This window comes from Aphelocoma coerulescens, chromosome 3 (assembly GCF_041296385.1).
Source record: "Aphelocoma coerulescens isolate FSJ_1873_10779 chromosome 3, UR_Acoe_1.0, whole genome shotgun sequence".
Classification (NCBI taxonomy): Eukaryota; Metazoa; Chordata; class Aves; order Passeriformes; family Corvidae; genus Aphelocoma; species Aphelocoma coerulescens.
Window position 1 is genome coordinate 118,437,520 of NC_091016.1, and position 20,339 is coordinate 118,457,858.

The 20,339-nt window shown below is 40.2% G+C and overlaps 1 protein-coding gene across 4 annotated transcripts in view; it reads right to left on the reverse strand.

Moving 5' to 3' along the window:
- ATAD2B (ATPase family AAA domain containing 2B) overlaps positions 1 to 19,996 on the reverse strand; it is a 72,816-nt gene extending 52,820 nt beyond the window's left edge. For all 4 annotated transcript variants that reach the window (XM_069011694.1, XM_069011695.1, XM_069011693.1 and 1 more), the window contains exons 1-4: positions 19,766 to 19,996; positions 3,883 to 4,037; positions 2,388 to 2,434; positions 1,206 to 1,359 (exon numbers count right to left, since the gene is read on the reverse strand). In XM_069011694.1, coding sequence (XP_068867795.1) covers positions 1,206 to 1,359; positions 2,388 to 2,434; positions 3,883 to 4,037; positions 19,766 to 19,921 — 512 coding nt within the window. In that variant the 5' untranslated portion in view covers positions 19,922 to 19,996. The remainder of the gene's footprint in view (positions 1 to 1,205; positions 1,360 to 2,387; positions 2,435 to 3,882; positions 4,038 to 19,765) is intronic.
- Positions 19,997 to 20,339: the final 343 nt, after the last annotated feature.

The window sequence follows — 20,339 nt, forward strand, 5'->3', positions numbered from 1 at the left end:
TTTCATTATGAGAGCTCCTCTCAATTTTAAACAATTCTTCCAAAATATCTGTGATGTGTGACAACCATTTCAAGTAAAATCATGCTGCAGTTTGCTACCAAAGAAAATAGGGCTGAAAGAGACCTGGAAAAGTCTAAGTGCTCTGTCAGGCAAGAGCACACTACAGAATGCCTAAATAGTTCTTGACAGACTTTTGTCTACCCTGTTCTTAAAAACCTCCAATGATTATGGGACACACTGTTATCAGTATAAGCTCATATACAGACTTCAGTACCATGATCTTATCAAATTACAACCTTCATGGCAGACTTTTTTCCTACTGTTGATGAAGAGAGGGAGATTCAACTACAACTAGAAAAATAAATGTAACTCAATATTAAGTTTGCAAACTGATACCAAATAGTTACTGAGTAAGATGAAAAAGAAAATTAAATTAATAAAAGATTCAACAGAATACATTTAACAATAAAGATAATACTTGACAATTAAATGCTTATGTTTAAATCATTTTACAGCACTAGAGAGAGCAGTCTCTCACAGATGTGACTGTTAAAAACCTGTTTTACAGGTGGGAAAATCAGGACATATTAAGTGACCTGCCCAGGGCTAGAGAGAAATAATATTTCAAAAATAAGCATTTCTGGCTCCCATTCCTATGCTCAGACCAGACCATGCCTCCCTGTCTGACCTACTTTGTCTGCACAGTAAATGTCAAAAAGTGACACCCACCCTATGTGAATTATTAACAAATGGTAAAAAACAAAAACAAAAGAAAGCTACAAACTTTTGATATTTTATGATCAAAATCATACAAGCAAAATCTAGAATGCTTCCAAGCACTGCTGCTAATCACCAATTTACATGACATTTAAGGTATCACTACATAAACAGGTTACCAAGAAACAAACTAGGGTGTGGATTTACAGCAGTCAGGCACTCTCCAGTAACTGCCAACATACAGCCTTATCCAGGTGTAAACACAGAGTAACTTACTCTTCAATGGAAGCCTGGGAAGCTGCTCTGCATTTAGAGCATGGATACCATGGCAGCCACAGCACAGACCCAGCTGTCACTCAAACCACAATCTAGCTTGTCTCAATGCATCCCCACAGTAAAACACAGACATGGCACTGGAACACAGGGGTTTCTAATTTTAAAAAATCATTAAGGTGCTTGGTGAATACAACTGTAGTATCCCCACATACCTGTTTACTAGCTGATCAAACAATAAACTCTGATTCAAAGTTTCAAATCTGTTTTTCCTGGACCGACAACTTTTTCTGACTTCTATATCTCCGTTTATGCAAGCATGGTCCCCATCTCCCTTTTTTTCCCCTCGAAGGGGGTGGCTTTTGAGAGCTAAGAGAAATTTGTATTACTACTTCAAAATGCAGAAAACAACATTTTCACAAACAAGAATTAATAAGAGAATACTTAGCAAGGACAATAAACCAAAAGTTATTAAGCACAGTATGAGCTAAAGAACTGTATTTTTTTATTCCTAAAGAAGTTATTTTAAAAGTTATTTCTGCATATTCAAGCTTATTTCCTTAGATGATAATCTTATTTTATTATGAAAATTTGGCATTCAGTTAAGCATTCAATATTTTTAAGTTAACATCAATACTAAAATGCAGATTTGGCCCACAGTTTCAATTCTTAAGTCTTTCAAGTATAGTATCAAAAGGTCAGATACAACATATTGACTTCACAAGCAAATCTACACCAGCTACTTTGTACAGTGCCAAACAAAGAGATCCCACTGCTGATTGTTCCTTAGGCACCAGAATAAATAATAAAGTACCAAATATGCTTAATGAAATAACACTTACATAGAGTCAACATAGAACTAAACAGGACAGAACTGATGAAAAAAGGACACATAAGACCAAGTGGGTTTAGCTGAGATAAGCAATGAAATGGCAAGTTTGTAAGGTACAAGCTTTTAGGAAGACTGTTCAAGGTAGCAGGAGCTGCAGACAAGGCAGGTCTCTCTAAAGCAATAGCAGAGTCAAGTAATGTTAAGAACCACAGAAGGCCAAATTTCAGATGAGCAAAGAGAGTAAGTAAATTAAAGAGACCAACTGGGAGAGGAAGGCCAAAATTAGTCCATAACAGTAATTTGGGAATTAAGGAAAACACTGAGATCATGGCCAAGAGGTCTGAATTGAGAAGAGAAATGGATTTTCATCTAAAAATGTTCCCCATATCCACAAAGAGTATCCAAGATGGCCACAGGAGAAAACTGAGTCAAAACATTAATTTTTCTGGTCAAAATGGTCAAAGTAATCAGTAAAGCTACCAAAAACATATGCCACTGAAAACTGTTGACATAAAACTGTTTAATGTGAAAGTTGATACAAAAAGGTTTGCTATAATTCACTTACATAAGCTACGTCCATTTGGTAGTGTAGCACCAGGCTGAGAAGTTAACCTAGGAAACAATCAGACACACAAATCCCATTAACATTCCTTAGTCAAGCAGAAGACACAGCGAAAATAGAACTTTGACTGTAAAATGCTCCATGATACTCTGATTTCAAAACCTTTGCGAGACATAGCCTTGGAAGAGTCTGCTTCATGCCCAACACCTTAGTGAGAACAATACTGTTCAATACCAATTATATGAATCCCCCCAACTGTCTAAGCACCTCTATGATTAATCTCCCTAATCTTTCCTCATGCCCTTGTCCTGTTAACTCTCCCCTTAAATTTCAGAACAGAACCTTGGTATAGCTCTCCAAAGGCAACCATCATTCCAACACCTCAGATAAACCAACAGAAGTAACAAAACTTTTGGGAAAAGTCTTAGTGACTCAAGATCACTGTTTAGTGCAGCGCTTTGGATTTCGGCAGAAACAACAAAAAACTTCAGATGCAAAGACATGTTGTGGTGGGTTCTAAATGAGCAACAATATGATTTTCAGCACCCTGGCCAAATTTCATTTGACACAATGATCTAAATTCTCCTGGCTGTATTAAGTATCTCTTTTGGTATATTAACATATCTAGGAGGTCCAGTACAACTCTACTCTTACAAACAAAAGAAACAGAAAGTGCACGAGTTTCAATACATTCCCAATGACCATGGCACATTAATATGATAGATTTAATTCATTCTGTTTTTAAAGAGCAAAATAAACAAAATAAGAGGTCTATTTTGAGATTTACAAAGCTTTTAAGCGAACTTCATCCTAGCAGTCCAGTAGTGATTTAGAGTCACTCTTATATACAAAGCATTACAAGAACAATTTTGACATGTACATAAATATGCAATACGTATCTACAAAAGAATCAGTATCAATTGAAAGTTCGTGGATCAGGAACATACTGTGTACACTGTCTCATAATTACTTGTAATCACGTGAAGAACCTTATGAACACAAGAATGCTTTGTAAAATACTACTAAATCAGAGTTATAAAATAAAATTAATCAGCTTCAAGTTACAAAAATGTGGCAGGACTGAGGCTATATTCAATAAAATTTACTTACTAGGCCGAACAACAATAGAAATAAACTTGACCATTACCCATTCTCTAAAGATGGTAACACTGATTCCCTAATTAAAACGTCAAAAGCTTGAGTACATAAAAATACCAATTATATTACTAAATCCAGATGCATCAAGAACCTAACATTCAGACAGCATCTCAAATAAAATTACTTTCTATTTTTTGCACAAATATGCATAGAAAGGAAATAGAGATGAGAGGATTGATGTAATCCACATTCCTGGAGTCTTAAACTGAAGAAAATGGTGTGAAAATAACATGCTTCTGAAGTACACTCCTGAGCTGCAGCTGACTGCAGAAGTAGCATAAGTGGGATAACAAAACAGGAAAAACTGGTATGAGTTCCTTCTTCTCTTGGCATCAATTACCTGGACTGTCCAGTTGAGATGCTCCATTCCTCTCGCTGCCCAGTACTGCGTGATTTTGATTTGTCTTTGCACACAGGATCAGCATGTTTTGAGGTACGTTTAGCAGGAGGAGATATGTGGCTATCACTCAAACTAGCATCACTACCTTCATCTTTCTGAAAAGAAAAAAAGCATCAGATCATACCTAATTGGCTCCTTTGCAGATATCCTTACAGAAAAAAGGGTAAACTTCAGCTTAGTAAAAGGAAAGTCTCTGTCAAACTCTTAGTGACCAACCTGTGTGAAATGTTAGAAGTGTTTATTCTGAAAACATTAACAGAAGCTATGAAAATATTTAATTTCAAATATTAAACTTCTATAATAGTTTTTCTGTATTTCTGAACAAGTATTGTTTCTATAACCCACTGTATTTTTTATATCCTAACATGACACTGCTATTTTCACCTTACTTGCAAAAGAGCTAGTAATGCCATAAGGAGAGAAAACAACTGAGGAAAATTAAGATACTTAAAAACACAGCAATTATTGATTCTACTGATGTTGTCTTTGTCTTTAAAACTCTTAAACAAACACTCTTCCTTCTTGTAAGTTTTCCAGTATCTTGTTCTACCCGTCCAGCACACAGCCAGGAGGTGTCCAACATGTTCATTAACAGCATTATGCACACTAAACACCTTACTCTTAACACCTTTCAAGAAGCACCTAAAGAGTACCAAAAGGGGCCTTTTTTCTGTTGCACTTATCAAAGGTAACAGAGACAGAAACTCAAAGATCATAGCAAGGGATTACTTCAGAGTTGTACACAAGAAATGAGCAGACAGCAAACTACAGAGGATCTGCTTCTGTTGAGGTGAACTACTGCAATAAAATATAAAACCAGAATTCTATCAACTACAAATTTTATCTGATCAAAACAGTCTTGGTGCCATCCAGTGGGACCCTGGGCAAACCTCATGAAGTTCAACAAGTTCAAGTGCATGGTCCTGCACCTGCGTCCAGGCAATCCAAAGCACAAGTACAGGTTGGGTGGAAAATGGATGGAGAGCAGCCCACGGAAGAAGGACTTGGGGGTGTTGCTTGACAAGAAGCTCAACATGTCCCCACAATGTGCTCCTGCAGCTCAGAAAGCCAAAGTGTCCGGGGCTGCATCAGCAGCAAAATGGGCAGCAAGGCAAGGGAGAGGATTCTCGCTGCCTATGTCCCCACTCCAGAGATCCCACCTGGAGTCCTGTCTCCAGCTCTGAGGCCCACAGCATATGAAGGACATGGAACTGTTGGAGGAAGTCCAGAGAAGGCCACGAAGATAATCCAAGGGCTGGATCAGCTGTGCTATGGAGACGGGCTGAGAGAGTTGTGGTTGTTCAGCTTGGAGAAGGCTCCAGGGAGACCTCCTAGAACTTGCCAGTAACTAAAGGGGCTCTTAAGAGAGCTGGAAAGCAATGGTTTGTTTAACAAAGGCATGTATTGACAGGACAAGGGGAGATAGTTTTAAACTGACAGATGGCAAGTTTAAGTTAGATATTAGGAAGAAATTCTTCCCTGTGAGGGTGGTGAGACACTAGCACAGGTTGCCCAAAGAAGCTGTGGCTGCCCCATCCCTGGAAGTGTTCAAGGCCAGGCTGGATGTAGTTTTGAGCAGCTTGGGATAGTGGAAGGTGTCCTTTTCCAAGGCAAGGGTTTTGGAACTAGATGATCTTTAAGGTTCCTTCCAACCCAGACCATTCTATGATTCTATGGTTAAAAAACTAAATATCCTTTATTGCAACAACAGAGAACCAATTTTCAAATATTAAGGTCCAGGAATTGTCACTAAACACTTGAACTATGACAAAAAGATAATTTTATTTATACACACAGAGATCATTACAGAAGTCCCATTTGTTCATCAGGCTTATTAACAACAACAATCTGATTTATACTCCAGATACTTCAACATCACGTGTCATGTAATCAAGAAAACTTAAAAAGAAAATGCTTATTTTTTAAGAGAGGAGGACAATATCACAGCACAGTTTTGAAAGTGAAATCCAAATGTATGGGTGCAGTTTGACAGGACAACTTAGCACCACTGTGACACAGGGAGAGTCCATGAACTCCTCTGCCTGACTACACAGCACCTCTCCAATGTCCTCTGATCTGATGTTTCTCTGACCCACCCACAAACAAGACCAGCTCACTAGAGCTTCAAAAGCTCACTTTCCTTCTGCTACATGAACTTCCTACCTTGTTAATGATCTTAAGAATTTCATGAGGGATCAGACAAGTACAAAAGATAGGGCAAGAAAAAAACACAAGCTGAAGACAAGACCACTGTCTGTAGAAACAGAAAGCTTCAAGTGAAATAGGCTGTCTGCATCACACCTTAACATTTTTTTCCCAATATATATTTTTAACAAATATTAACTAAATACTTATAATACCACTAATAAATAATATAGTATTCATTATTATATAGTATTTATTTACTACATATGTTAAGGTGATAATACTTATAAATACTTTTGATGATACTAAAAAGTACTAAACACTGAAAACTAGTATTAAATGTTAACCAGCCCACGTTCATATGTCATTTTAAAAGTAGATTTAGCTTTGGTAATTTTTAGCCTGTCAAGATAAATCCAGGGAAGAAAGAGGTCTATACGAAGATTCAATCTCAAGACTCACTTAACTCTAGTTAAAAAAAAAAAAATCTTACTTTTTTCTTCCTCATTATTTCACTTCTTCAGGACATGAATCAATGTAACTCAAAATAATATCTATACTAAAAGCTCATAATTAGAACTTCAAATTAGATGAAGCAGAATTTGGTACTTAAAAGGAAGACTTGGTCAAAGTGGTAGCAGAGTAACAACAACCAATCCTAAATACAAAACACCCGCACCCTGCACAGCACTATAAAATACATGAACAGCACCTGGCTGTTTACCATAACACTCTGAAACTACAAATTACCAACTTTTTACAAAATTTTAATAGCCTGCATATTCACTTCTAAACACTACAAGCATTTGTGTATATACTTTTTGCTTTATTCAGTAATGAGTTAACTTGTGGACTTAGAGAAATACAACCCTGCTTAGTCAATTTTAGTAACTACTTTCCGAAACTACACAGCTCCCCTGCAAACGATAGAAGCAGAGTTTCAAGGTAAGCCACAGAACCAGTTTGAAACCGGCTAAGCGAGACAGAGAAAATGAAACTAGGAAAGATGAAGCAGCATGTAACAAAGCTCTACAAGGGGTAACATTAAAGCTGTTTTGCCAGCAGTGAAATTAGTAATGCACAGGTTCCTTTAGTCCATCTCCACCCCTTTCCATGCAAAAAGCCAAACTCCTCCGAGTCTCCTATCATCACCTTTCTCTGTGTTTCCTCCAGTGCCTTGCCTCTGGGTCTCATGATCGGCTAGGGTCCCTCATTTGTCCTGTCAGCTGGCAGCTAAAACAAAATACTGGCAATGGAGACAAATTCTGCTACTTCAGATCTCCCTCTGCTACCAATATTCACAAAATTTATAAAAGCTGAGTATCTTTGAGATCTCTAATGCTGTCAAATGAACATATACTGGCAAATAGCTTCAGAAACTGGAAGAGCAGGCTGTCAGTGTGATCACATGAGCGATCAGTTCCTTGCAGCTGCCTAAGGAACCAGACTAGCAATTAAGGGGTTTATTTAATTAGGTTATTCTTTGTTTAGGCTGTTATTTTCAGCTGAGCCTCACTTGTCTGCATATTAACTCTACACACAAACTCAGCAAGTACAAACCAAGTTAAAATTTAAGATACTCAAGTCCAAATACTAACCTGTGTCAGGATACATGCTGCGTAAGATGCACTAACACAGAAAATGTTTTACACCATGAAGTAGTGACAAAGTTGAAATCACAATTTCCACTACAAAGTTGAAATCACAGAAATTTTAATTACCAAGAACCCAAGCTCCATTTTCCAGTTAACAGGCAATCTTAAAAATTCAGGCTCTAGGGAATCAAATCACACTTAGACTACCATCCAGAACCTTCACCTACCCACAGCAAAATGTGGAGACAGAGTTTTCATAACACTCAAGAGACTACCCAAACTGGGATATGCTAGAACAAGAAAGGAAATTAATTTGAATTTGGGAAGCCTTTACAGAGAGCAGTCTATCCACTGCTTCCTCCCATTTATAGCAGAACAGGTCTAATGATTCCACAGCACTCAACTTGCTCCCTCAAGGAACTGGGTCTCAAACCATTTATACCTTTAATGATTAAAAATAGCACTTCAGCTTCAACCCAGAAACTTATTACTTAACGGTAGATATCATGAAAATGTTCTGGGACTAGAAAGGTATGATACAAGCATCAAACTAAAAAATTAAGAAATTAATAATGCAATTGCAGAAGTAGGAACCAATGCACTGAACTCAAAGCTCCTAATGAAAGACTGGCACTGAAGCAAATGCACTCACATGCTGAGAGAACGCAGAGAATATGAATTAATAAAACCTTCATCATGTCAGAAACCGCCTTCAAGCATACCAAAGCAACAAAGAAAAAGCAAGCACAGAAGTATCAAAAAATGACTTTACATAGTGTCAGAAGGTACAAAGAGAGAAACAAAATTTAGCGCAACTGCATTGATCCAACAGAAAAGAGAGACACAGCAAACTCCAGCTGTGATCCAGAACAACCAGGACCACCTCTTACAGAAAGCACTCTTGCTAATAAGGAAATAACTAGCATTAACAGGATACCTACCATCCATGGTCTAGACTGGCAAAACACAGTCTTCATTATCTTTGGTTTCAAGAGTAAAATGGAATGTGACAACTGAATGAGTACCACAAATCAGCTGTTGAGCTAATATTAATTTAGGAAGAGACAGTGAGGCAAGATAGTAACACACCTTCACTGAAGGCACTTGAATGATGGTACTGATAAATCTAAAAACAAAAGCTAAAATGAATAATAAAGCAAGAAAATATATATAGCTGCATACTTAACTCTATGCTTTCTCTGCTTTGAATGAATAGAAGAAAGACAGAAAAACTGTTTATTATAATACACATTTATGAGCAAGCTACAAATAGCCTGATATATGTTATCACCTGTAGTCTCTTCTCTATCCATCCCTAAATTTCAAAACACTAATTTGATTCTAACAGAGCTTTATTTATAACATGTAGAGTCCTTAAGTTTTGGAAAACACAAACTAGAAATCAATTAATAAAACTGACCTTTTCCTTCTCAATTTATCCTCTTAGAACAGTGACTAACCAGTACAGTCTTTCAGCAGGACTGAAGAACACACTTACTGGGGGAGTACTCACTGACAGGTGCCTTCAGGTGTATCACAGGAACCAGCTGGCTAAAGCACGACATTTGATTAATTCCAAAGTTAAAATACAAAGATTACTTATAGCATCTTGAAGGGGAAAGGGTAGGGGGGTTTTGTTTCTTCTGTGTTTTAAGCTGAATCTCCTGCCCAACAGAATAACCAAAGAAGTCTTCACTATAACTGCTGATCTGAACACCCCAAAATAATCCTAATCCAGTAGTCTTGGACATAGAGGACAAATACAAACCATCTCTACCACTGGCATCTGCAAGCATGTGAACACAAGTTCACCGAGTTCTCAAGTAAGAGATGATACAACATTCAAACCACAACCACACCTTGCAATTTCTGAAAAAGACTCTGTCTGGTTTGCCACAGGTTCGTCTATACTCAAGACACAGGCATGCAGACATGAATATCTGAGTTATCCACCATGGTCAAACTTGCTGTCCTCGTCATACAGTTTGTGGGGCACACCCTGCTGACTGTCTGCCACACCCTGAACACTCGCACCACTGCTCATACAGCTCCTCACTCAGACAGGCAACTTTTCAACACACTCTCCTGAATGTTGCAGCAATTGTTTTTTCTCTTTTCTATGGCCTCTTCCCATGTCTAAGACATGAAATTAATGCACTGACATTCAGTCTTCACCTGACCAATCCTATTGCACAAACAGCTTTTCTTTTTAACCCACTAAACAAGCATGAAAAACCCTGAAAGTTACTTTCTCTTAATAATAATGAAATAAACATTTTCCAAAAAAATCTGTTTCATCTATAGGTTTTCAAAAGCCTCTACTTCCAACTTTAGTTAAATCCTAGCTTCTGGTACTGAAACATAACTTTTTCCACTTCATTTTATGAAAAGACAACTACTTCAGATATGCCTCAATCTTATTTTTACTAACTTTGGAGAAACTGAATCCAGGTCCTCTGGTTATTTCTAACTTTCTATTTTCTAATTTAAAATACATATTGTGATTAACAACACATCTTCTTGGATGTCCCAGAATATTAATCTGGATTCTTATTTTAAAAATACATGTGAAAAAAATCTGGTCTGCCTTTTCTCCTACCAGTTCATTCAAAGTTCTTGAAAGGGACTAGTCTTCTAGAAATTGGCTGTCCATTACAATATCTAAAATACTCAAGGCTATTTAGTGAATTTAATAAACTTTTATATCCCACAGTACAAAAAGATAAAATTGTCTTTCCAAAGTATAACTTTTAATTCATTAAAAAAATGTGACTGTATCCCCAGCACCCCAATTAGTTAAGCTCATGTCTCATCTTTGCACTCATGTAACTATTCAGTTAACAAATAACTTGGTTTCTCTGAAACTACAACACATTTCAAACACCAACAGAATACAGCAAAAACACTGTCTAGCTGTCTGTCCACTTATTCTGGATAAGCCACTTGTTCCCTTGTGTATCAGTTTCTGCAAAGGTAAAAAATACGGACTAAAACATTAACTCCTAAAAATTTAATAGCATTAAAGATCTGCATTAAGATCTATTGATGAGAGTTAGGGAAGAGCTTAGGTATCCTTCCAAATGCATTTTTGGGCTAGGCATACTAAATTTTAAAAAAATCAGAAGGTTTCACAATCTGTTCGAGATATTTTAAGTTTTGTTTAGTTCCGAATTCTATTTACTAGATGAACAAATTTTCTCATGACTGCCATCATGTCCTCTGACCAGAATCTAATAAATTCCTTCAAATCCTATTTCCATGGTTTGTTTGTTTGTTTGTTTGTTTTTAAGTTCATCACTCTTCACCAAAAAGAGTGGGGCGGGGAGGGGAAGAGTAAAACTCTCCTTATGCTTGGTACAAATGTTCAGTAGCTGAAATGCTCTCATGACGATGCTCAAACCAGGTACCACACCTTGCCTTACACATCCACACCATGCCCTAATTTCAGGATGACACACCACACTACCCACTCTCTCCAGCACCAACAACCTCACAAGCTCCTCTCCTCCCCACCCCAACCCACATTTTCCTGGCAAATGCCCTCAGCCTCTCTTGTAGGGGAGAACTGGCTGACTGCTTGGTGGGAAGAGGTAAGACCTGATACACTTGTCTGAGGAAAGAAGGTAACATGACTCAACTTGAGGTCGAGCACAATACAGCAGACTCTATTTGCGATGGTACACAACATTCTGCTGCAGGCTGAATATCTACCTTTGTGTCCTAAAAATGCAGTGTAAGAGCCCTTTTACTTCAAGGCTAGATTGGATGGGGCTCTAAGCAACCTGGTCTAGTGAAAGGTGTCCCTGCCCATGGCAGGGGGCTGGAATATGATGATCTTCAACCTTCCAATCCAAACCATTCTACAATTCTGCCCAACTGACAAGAAACTGAGAAATAAATGTATTGGGATTAGAGCACATTAACTGCCTTAGTGAGAGCTCCAAGTTTCATGAAGACCCTGATATGTTAACCTTGCTGACAGCTTGAAAAAAGACAACATCAGCTTAAAAGAACGCATCTCCTGGTTGCAGTTCTCTAATTTCCACTTGTTTGTACACAGTCGTTTATCAGACATTGGCTCTCCACAGGTGTTAAGGAAAAATAATATTCATGCTTAAGTGCTTGATGATCTTGGAATAAACAACTATTAACGATGTATTTCATTAGTGGTAATGATAGTAAAGAATGCCTCAACTGCAGAATGATCTGAATTACTTTTAACATTCAGCTTCTGTATTTTTTTTCAGTGAACAATGCTAATGTCAATAATAGCCATTAAGAACACAAAGAATACCATCATCTAGACTTTTTCAGAAGAATAAATTCTTCCCCACTCGTTCAGATAAAATAAAAAGCCAAACATATTTCTTGCACTGGAAGATCTGCTTTTTTATTTCAACTGATTTCCATTTTACTTCCTGGAACTCTTCAACCCTAGAATTCAGGTTATTTAATAAATGTGAAAGCTTTTGAGAAAAGTTAAAAGTTTACAAGTTAAAAATATAAGCACTGTTAATTGGGGATTTTCACACCTGCAACCATGCCCTCTGTCTGTTATAGAAAAAGACACCTGTTTGTATCCACACTGAGGGAGTGCCTGTCAACAGCTTCACTGTGACACACAAAAAGCTCTTGCAATCTACAGGTTACTTGGTTCATGAATGAAAGGGAGAGTGACCTACAGAGCAGCCTCTGCCAAACTGTGACAGAGGCCATAAATAGTGAGCTGAGGTTTATCCTCCCATCATCATCAGCCCACTCCAAGCATTTCCACCACAAGCACTCTTCTGCTCTGTGCCTTCACCAAAATTAGGGTGACACTGTGAAATTTCAGCTGATAATCAAATCAGATGGATGGAGGGGAGGCAAGGTGAAGCCAGAGGATGTGAAGAAGAGGATTAGTTTCAGCTGGACCAGTAACGTGATCCTGATCCAGCTGATCAAATGGCCTGGCAAGCATTAATACTGGCCAGTCTGTTGTTTTCACAACTGCAGAGTTCACAGCCAGAGCTCACAGCACATGTAAAATCACACACCTGCAGAAGAACAAGTCCACTGAGAAGAGTTCTCTACTTGCTGTATGGGGTCCACACCTCACTTAGACATTTTTCTAGTAGATTCATTTAAGGTAAGGTTTTAAAACCACTGATCCTCCTGGTTTAACACAGAAGGAATACTAAAAACAACACATTTTTAGTCAGAACTACATTAACCATTTCTATGAGTTTCTAGACCCTGTTAACAAAGACTTCTAAAGCACAAATTATGTAATGGATTGAGAATCAAGAATGATTACAACTCTGATGTGGAAAAAACGAAAACATTCAAATGTTTTTTCCTACTTTCAGTCTTCAAAAGTCCATTCTGTTTCTGCTTAACAGTCACATCCTAAACAAAGCTTATAGGACATGGCCTCCTTCAACACTACTATAAACCTAAATAAAGAAGCAGAGTGATCTGAATGAGGATAGCAAAGAGGAGAACGGAGTGAGAATCCATGGACCAGACTGTTTCCCAAGGTTTGAACATGACCAGGAAATAGGCTCAGTAACCTAAGCAAAGAAGTGTCTGTAGCAAGGGAAGCTACAGGAAGGTGGCCTTCTGTGTGAATAAAAAAAGGGGATTAAAAAACACTTCTTCACCCCTAGCTAAAATGCACTTGAAGACAGTATTTTCAAAAGAGAAAAAAGAAATTAAAATTGTGTATAACTGTGACATGAAATCTTAAGATTAATCTACTGTAATTTAAATCATATTAAAAACAAAATTCAAAGCCTGAAAGATAAATCAGAGAAATAACAGAGGATAGTTATTAAGTATTTGGAATGAGGGATTGCTGAAGCACGGCAACAAATTTCACCGCAAGTAATCTCTTCCACATGTAGAAAATGAACAGCTTCTTCATTTCAGGTTATTTAAATAGCTTGGCTCAACTATTTATCCATTTTAAATGAAGGAACTGACTGGAGGCTGAAGAAAAGCAAAATACCCCTCTCCCAAACTACGAAAACACCCAAACCAAAGCATCTGCTCCAAGTGCAACTGGACACAAACATTCTATCAAAGCTTTACATTAGTTAGGCCATCAACAGACACTACTAGAAGCATAAAGCTGAAACCACAAAATTCTCCAATGGAACTTGGAGAAGCTTCTAAATTATGTAAGTCTAATAGGAGAACTAAAGCCACCTCCTTCATACCAATTCAGCCGGAGTTGAAGCTATTACAGCATACACACAGTGCAAAACGAAAAGGCTTACAGAAGATTACACATTAATCTTACAACTGGTTGAAAAGTTGCCTGTTTTAGTAACTAGCAAGCAGAAAGAAACTAAATTTATTCATAAAAAGAGTCCAAGCAAGTATAAATGCAAACCAACACTTGAACAATTTAAAGCAGAATTAATGGTTAAAATAAACCATGAAAATCCCATCAAAGGTAATGAAGACAATATTTCAAGAGTGAAGTCAGACTGAAAAATTGTTTAGAAAAACCAGCAAAGCATGAAGTGTACACAAAAAAAAAAGGATAAAAACGTATTGTCAGCTCCCTTTGCAATAAATGGATTCATGAGTGATATTACCCACAGAAAAAGTAATCCATTAGAGCTAAAACATCTAATAAACAATCAGTAATCTTTCAAAGAGTCACAGCTACAAAACAGCACACAAAATTCACAGCAATGAAAGCTTCAGCTCACTGATGCCTACTTGCTGCATGTTTTGGTTCGAGACAGGTTTTATAGTTTTACAGAGGAATCATTCAAAGCATCATTAGATTGGAATTAGAACTTTTCCACAGCATAGCAATCACTCAACAATTTAGGACAGGATGTGCAAAACCATACCACATGCAACTGAAACTGCAGGGGGATGGAGGTGATCAGAATATAATTACCTGAGCTAATTATCTTGCATAACCCCAAGCTGTATGAAACTCTTGCAAAATTGTAATGGGCTGTCTCACAGACATGGGTCAAACCTTCTGCTTGAAGTTCAAACAGAGACGGTAGTTGGAGAAGCAGCTTTTATTAATATTACTTTGGGACAAGCTCAATATTCAGAGGAAGCAATGCAGCAACAAAACTTCAACACTATTTCCTGAGTACTCTTTGGAGGTCTTATCCACTCACTGGATTAGCCCTTAGATCGCTTCCTTTGAAGGCCCTGGAACACTCTGACAGCAAGGATAGCCAGCTTTTAACAGGATGCATCACTGCCTCCCAGAACAAACCATGGACACTTCAGAGGTGTCCTGACCTCTGAAAGCAGCCCGGACTGATATGGTAGGATACATAAGAAGAATTCAAACTCAGGATAGCCCTTCAGAACCACAAAAGTATCATGAATGCCAACTGTATGGTATTTTGACAGAACCCTGAACAAAGATTGCTTCCAACAATTGCTCCATTTCCCACTGCTCGCAGCTGTATTAACACCACACAGCCAAGGAATGGCCTGAACGACTCATTTTAGAACACTGATTTTTCCCTGCTAAGTCCCCAAAGAGCAGCAGACCACTAAACTAGAAAGAACCCGAGATTTTGTTACACACCAAAAAGATGAGCTTTCCAGGGAATCTTCCTTTAAATTAAATTGTTTGGAGTAACTTCACAAGGCTTTATATTTCAGGATGTATTTCAAAGAACTGTAAAAGCATTAGCCTCAGCACCTTTACTGATGTTACTGCAAACTCAAACAGGAAGGCAATGCACTTCTTTAAAACACAGATATTGGACAGGAGCTTCTTTCTTGAAGAGCTTTATATGCAGGTGGCCAGCAAGTGTCATTTATCCAGTATAAGGAGGAAAATCTAACTTTTTCTGTAGCTTTATACTAAACAGCAGAGCATCCATAACACCATGAGACACTTTGCACAGACGATGAAGGAAACATGCTAATTAGCGTCTTTCATAAAGGAAAACTTAATTTTTAGAAAGCTCTACTGGTTATGTTTAAAACTTGTATTTTAAGAGAAATTATAGTAAGTTTTTAAAGTTAGTTTTTTATGTTTTCAACAGCTGACCATTAAAGGTTTTTCGAGGAGTAAAATGTAGCAACGAGTTTATGCTACAAAAGCTGCATTATCGCCCAGAAATCAGAAAACACTTCAATTGCTACAGACTGAGAAAGTACAGCGAGAGACACTGAAACACACGGGCATCACAGGGCACAAAAATGCTGCTTAGCTCTCTACCTTCCCACACTCCAGCACCCGATGTCATTCCTGCAGCCCCTGTTCGCTCCCATTAGCAATTAAGTACAATGGAGAGCTCTAGGTTGCACTGCGCAAGTTGAACGATGTTGGCAGCACTGCTTTTAGTGAGGATCATGTGTTACAATTATCACCGTGCCCTCAAGTATCTCTTAAGGCACTGCTAATGCTTTCTTGGCTAATTAAATTAAGCTAACCTTGTATACATTTCTAAAATGTCTAACTAGCACAGTGACGTGATTTAAGAGTGTTTATTACACAATAAATTCTTGATCAACACTTTTGATTTGTGATTTGAGATGACTAAGAAAAATCATTTCAATTGCCAAGGAAGCATTACCAGCAATCACAACTCAGTGTCTGAAAACATCAGACTTTAGTAGATACAAAGTGCAAATTTAACCACTTATGGTCGCAGGATCCCCAATTTTTTCACAGTACAAATGAAGTCCACAGGATCTATAAGCCATAAAATTCTATGTCTCTGTAGAAGATTTTTATGAGTTTTTCTTCTCAGAAAGCTTTAGTATAAAGCTAGAACACTTCCCAAGTTTTAATGATCAAAAGAAAAAAATCTGTATTTTTATATACGTATAATTTGTATAACAATAGAATATATATTTACGTAAGCATAGCTTCAACATCTACTATAGTGTGTAAATCAGTCTTGGAAACAGGAAGAAAATAAAGCCCAATTTTTCCCCTCTGTACCCTCTCTATGCACTCTGCTATGACATCATCTCAGACAATAAACTTCTTGGCTCCTTGATCCATTTAGTGAGGGATTTTGTTCATTTTAATCTGGCTTCTGGTCAGCAGACAGACACACACGTATTCATCTCCATCACTGACTGTGTGGTCGCCAATCAATAATTCAAACCAGTTTACTTTTCAAAGCCTGATGTCATTGCTTTCTCCAAGCTGAGCAAGTACTACAGAGGGAATACACTGAACATGATAAAGGCATTTAGGCAATTACACTCCATTTCCACAAAATGTGTGTTGCTTCCAGATTCAGATCATACAAAAAAGGACACCATTCACATGTAACTCAGCATAATATTGAAGCAGAATACTAGAAACTCAAGTTCTTGGGAAAGGAGAGAATTAAGCCTATACTTATACATGTATGCAAAAAAAACCCCAAACAAATAAAAAAAAAACCAAAAAACACACACACACACACACACAGAAAGTATACCAGGAAAAGCCAAGAGGAAAAAATAAGAAGGAAATAGGAAATAGATACAGAAGAGGTAGAAGGCAAGTCCTATCCCCTCATTTGGTCTACTCAGCATCATACACGATGCCATTAGGTTACTAACTCAGTTTTTGTTGCTAATAAGGAACAGACAAATGATCTTTTAAAACACATTCTGAAAGGTGGCTACAAGCATTCCCACTGAAGAGCATTTCTCAGGGAGTCCAGGTCAGAAGCTCCATGCTAGAAAATTAAATCACACACTGCAAACAAGAAGCGTCCCATCTCTGCCAGAGCTCCAAACTCAAGCTGCCCATTAACCCGATTAACTGCTGGTAGCAAGGCTGGTTTCCTGATGTGACACCCAAAAGATTTAAAAAGGACACACTGTTCCAGTCAACTGCAAGAAAAAAAAAAATTACATACAACTGCATGAAGACGATCCCAGCACGCTTTCTGAACACAGCCTCACTATCTGTCTCCCGACAGTCGCTTCCAAAAGCAAAGGCTTTGTCTCCTTACTGCTATACTTATTCATGTCCTAATCACTGAGATCCTTCTCTGGCACTACTTCAAGAAGATTCAGAAGCACAGAAAGACACTGTATTGCTGACAGCTCTTACATCTAAAGAATAAAAAGAGTTATACAAAAAGAACTTTAAAATACAGTGAGATATATATACTTTATAAAACACTGGATGGGGGAAATAAGAAAAAAAACTGTTCTTGGATAACTTCTGCTCATATTTGGCAATTACTCTTAAAAGGAAAGAAAAATTCCACCTCAAACGCATGAGATTTGTTGTGAAGTGAAACAAGTTCATTCCCACACACCAAAATTTACATTTAGCTTTAGAAGAAATGCTCTTTTAGAAGTGTGGGCAATATCCTGGGAAGTATTTACAATATTTTACACTATTTTGCACAATCTCCTTTCCTTACACCATGACAATAACATAAACATTTTAGTGATTTGTAGTTAAAAAAAAACACTGTTCAGTAGTTAAAAATACTTGGAAAGAAGCCCAAGCTAGTTTTCTTAGCACCAGTAAACTCCGTGAGAAGTAAGCCGCTAAGGGTTACTTCAAATTTTGCTTCACAAACCACAAGACCCACGACATGAATAAACAGAAACTGCACACTAGAACAAGCAGAACAGCTTTTTACAGCTATGGTGCTGCATCCCCAGGAGTCCACTGAAATTAAACAAGGAAGAGATAGGGAACAAGGAAAAGATGGGGGAAGGGAAAAACCGTGAAGTATGAAAGAACTGAAAGAGAAGCATATAAGGTATAGGATATCTCATACGTGATTGTATTTGGTTTAGTATTTTAGACCAAATGGATGGCGTAAAAGGTTTTGTGAGAATTCCAGGTGTCATCCTTCTGATCTGCCTCTGGCTGCTGCTGCTGCTGTTTTTCTACTCGGCTGATTAACCTCCTCCTTTTCAGGGCAGGGACGTGGTCAGTCGGTGCAGGACTGCCAAACACTCGGACCAATTTCACTTCCATATTTATATTGTTTTTATAATATACACGCAGAGCAGGCAGCTATAAATACTAGTCTAAACCTTTAAAGCAATACACGAAGTTGCATCAACCAAAGAAGAAGTCCTGCCTACAATTCCTCCTGTGGGAGGAATTTCTTCACAGAAAGGATCATTAAACATTGGGAACGGGCTGCCCAGGGAGGCGGTGGAGTCACCCGCCCTGCAGCTATTTAAGGAAAGCCTGGATGTGGCACTCAGTGCCACGGTCTGGTTGACAAGGTGGTGTTGGGTCATAGGTTGGACTCCATGATCTCAGAGGTCTTTTCCAACCTCATTGATTCTGTGATTCTTCGAATAATTAAAAACAATAATTTGCACGTTTTGTCAACAGAGCTGTTTCAGACAGGGAAGAAAGGAGACTCCCGAATCCTTTCTTCCGGTTAGAGTTTACCAAATGGTCATTCCCCAAATCGGGCTGTAGAATTTCACTTGTCGTTAGCCCGTCTAACCAAAGCTACCACAGCGAGTTCGGCTGGGAAAGCATTCAACTTAAACTTGATGATAAAAATCCTACCCTCCGTGCCACAAAAACGGGCCGGGGAGCTTTCCCGAACACCAGCTTCCTCCCGTAGCAGCCGCCAGCCAAATGGAGGTCATTTAGGGAAAAGGGAAAAAAAAAAAAAAAAACAAACACACACATACACACAAACCAAACCCGGCCGAGGTTTATTGCGAAGTTGCTGCGGGCGCAGCTCCCAACTTTTGTCTAGCGGCGGCAGCGCCGGGCGCGGCCGCAGGGGGAGCCCCGCGCCGCCGGACCCCGCCGGACCCCCGCCCGCCGCCGACCCCGCCGGGCACCGGCACCGCGGCCACTCCGCCGCCCGCGTCCCCGCCGCCCCCGCCCCTGTCAGCGGCCCCCGCCGCCCCGGCGCTGGCCCCGCAGGGACTGCGGCTCTCCGCAGCCGCCCCCCGCGTCCCCGCCGGCTCCGCGGTGCCTCCTCGCCACGGGCTGCCCGCCGGCCCCGCCGTCCCTCCGACAGCCGTCTCGGCACCCGCCCCCCGCCGGCTCCCGTGCCCGCGCCCCCCCCCCCCCCGGCACCAACAGCGCTGTCCCCAGCGACTCCCCGGCCTCGCCGCCTCCCTCCATCCCGGTCCCCCGCGGATCCCGCGGTCCTCACCCGCGCTGCCGCCGCCTCCTCCAGCCCGGCCGCATCTGCCTTGGTGCCCCTCTTAGAAGACCGGGTGCGGGACGAGATGAAATGGCTGCCGGCCCCGGCCGCCGCGGCCGCCGCTTTGCCCAGGGGGCGCAGAGAGCTCTTCCTGGTGTTCACCATGGCCCCGGCGAGGGGGGACACGGGGGGCGCCGCCGCCGCCGGCGCGGAGGGAGGAGGGAGGGAGGGCGGACAGGCGGGGGCTCGGGCAGGGAGGGGAAGGGGAGGGAGAGGGGGAAAGGGGGGAGGAGGGAGGAAGGAAGAAAAGCCCTCCGGGGAAGCCGCTCCGCCGGGCAGAGGCGCAGTCGGAGCCGCGCCGGCTCCTCCCGCCGCTGTCGCCGCCGCCTCTCGGGCTCAGCCCGGCTCTAACTGGCCGCCATTACTGTCCCTGCTCCCTTTCTCTGCCCGCTCCGCGCCGCCCCCGCCAGCCGCCGCCGGGGGGCGCTGCGGCCCCGGCGCGGCCGTTCTATCCCGGCGCCGCGCGCTCTATGGGCCCGGCCCGGCCCGGCCCGGCCCGGGGGAGGCGGCAGCGGCCACGGGT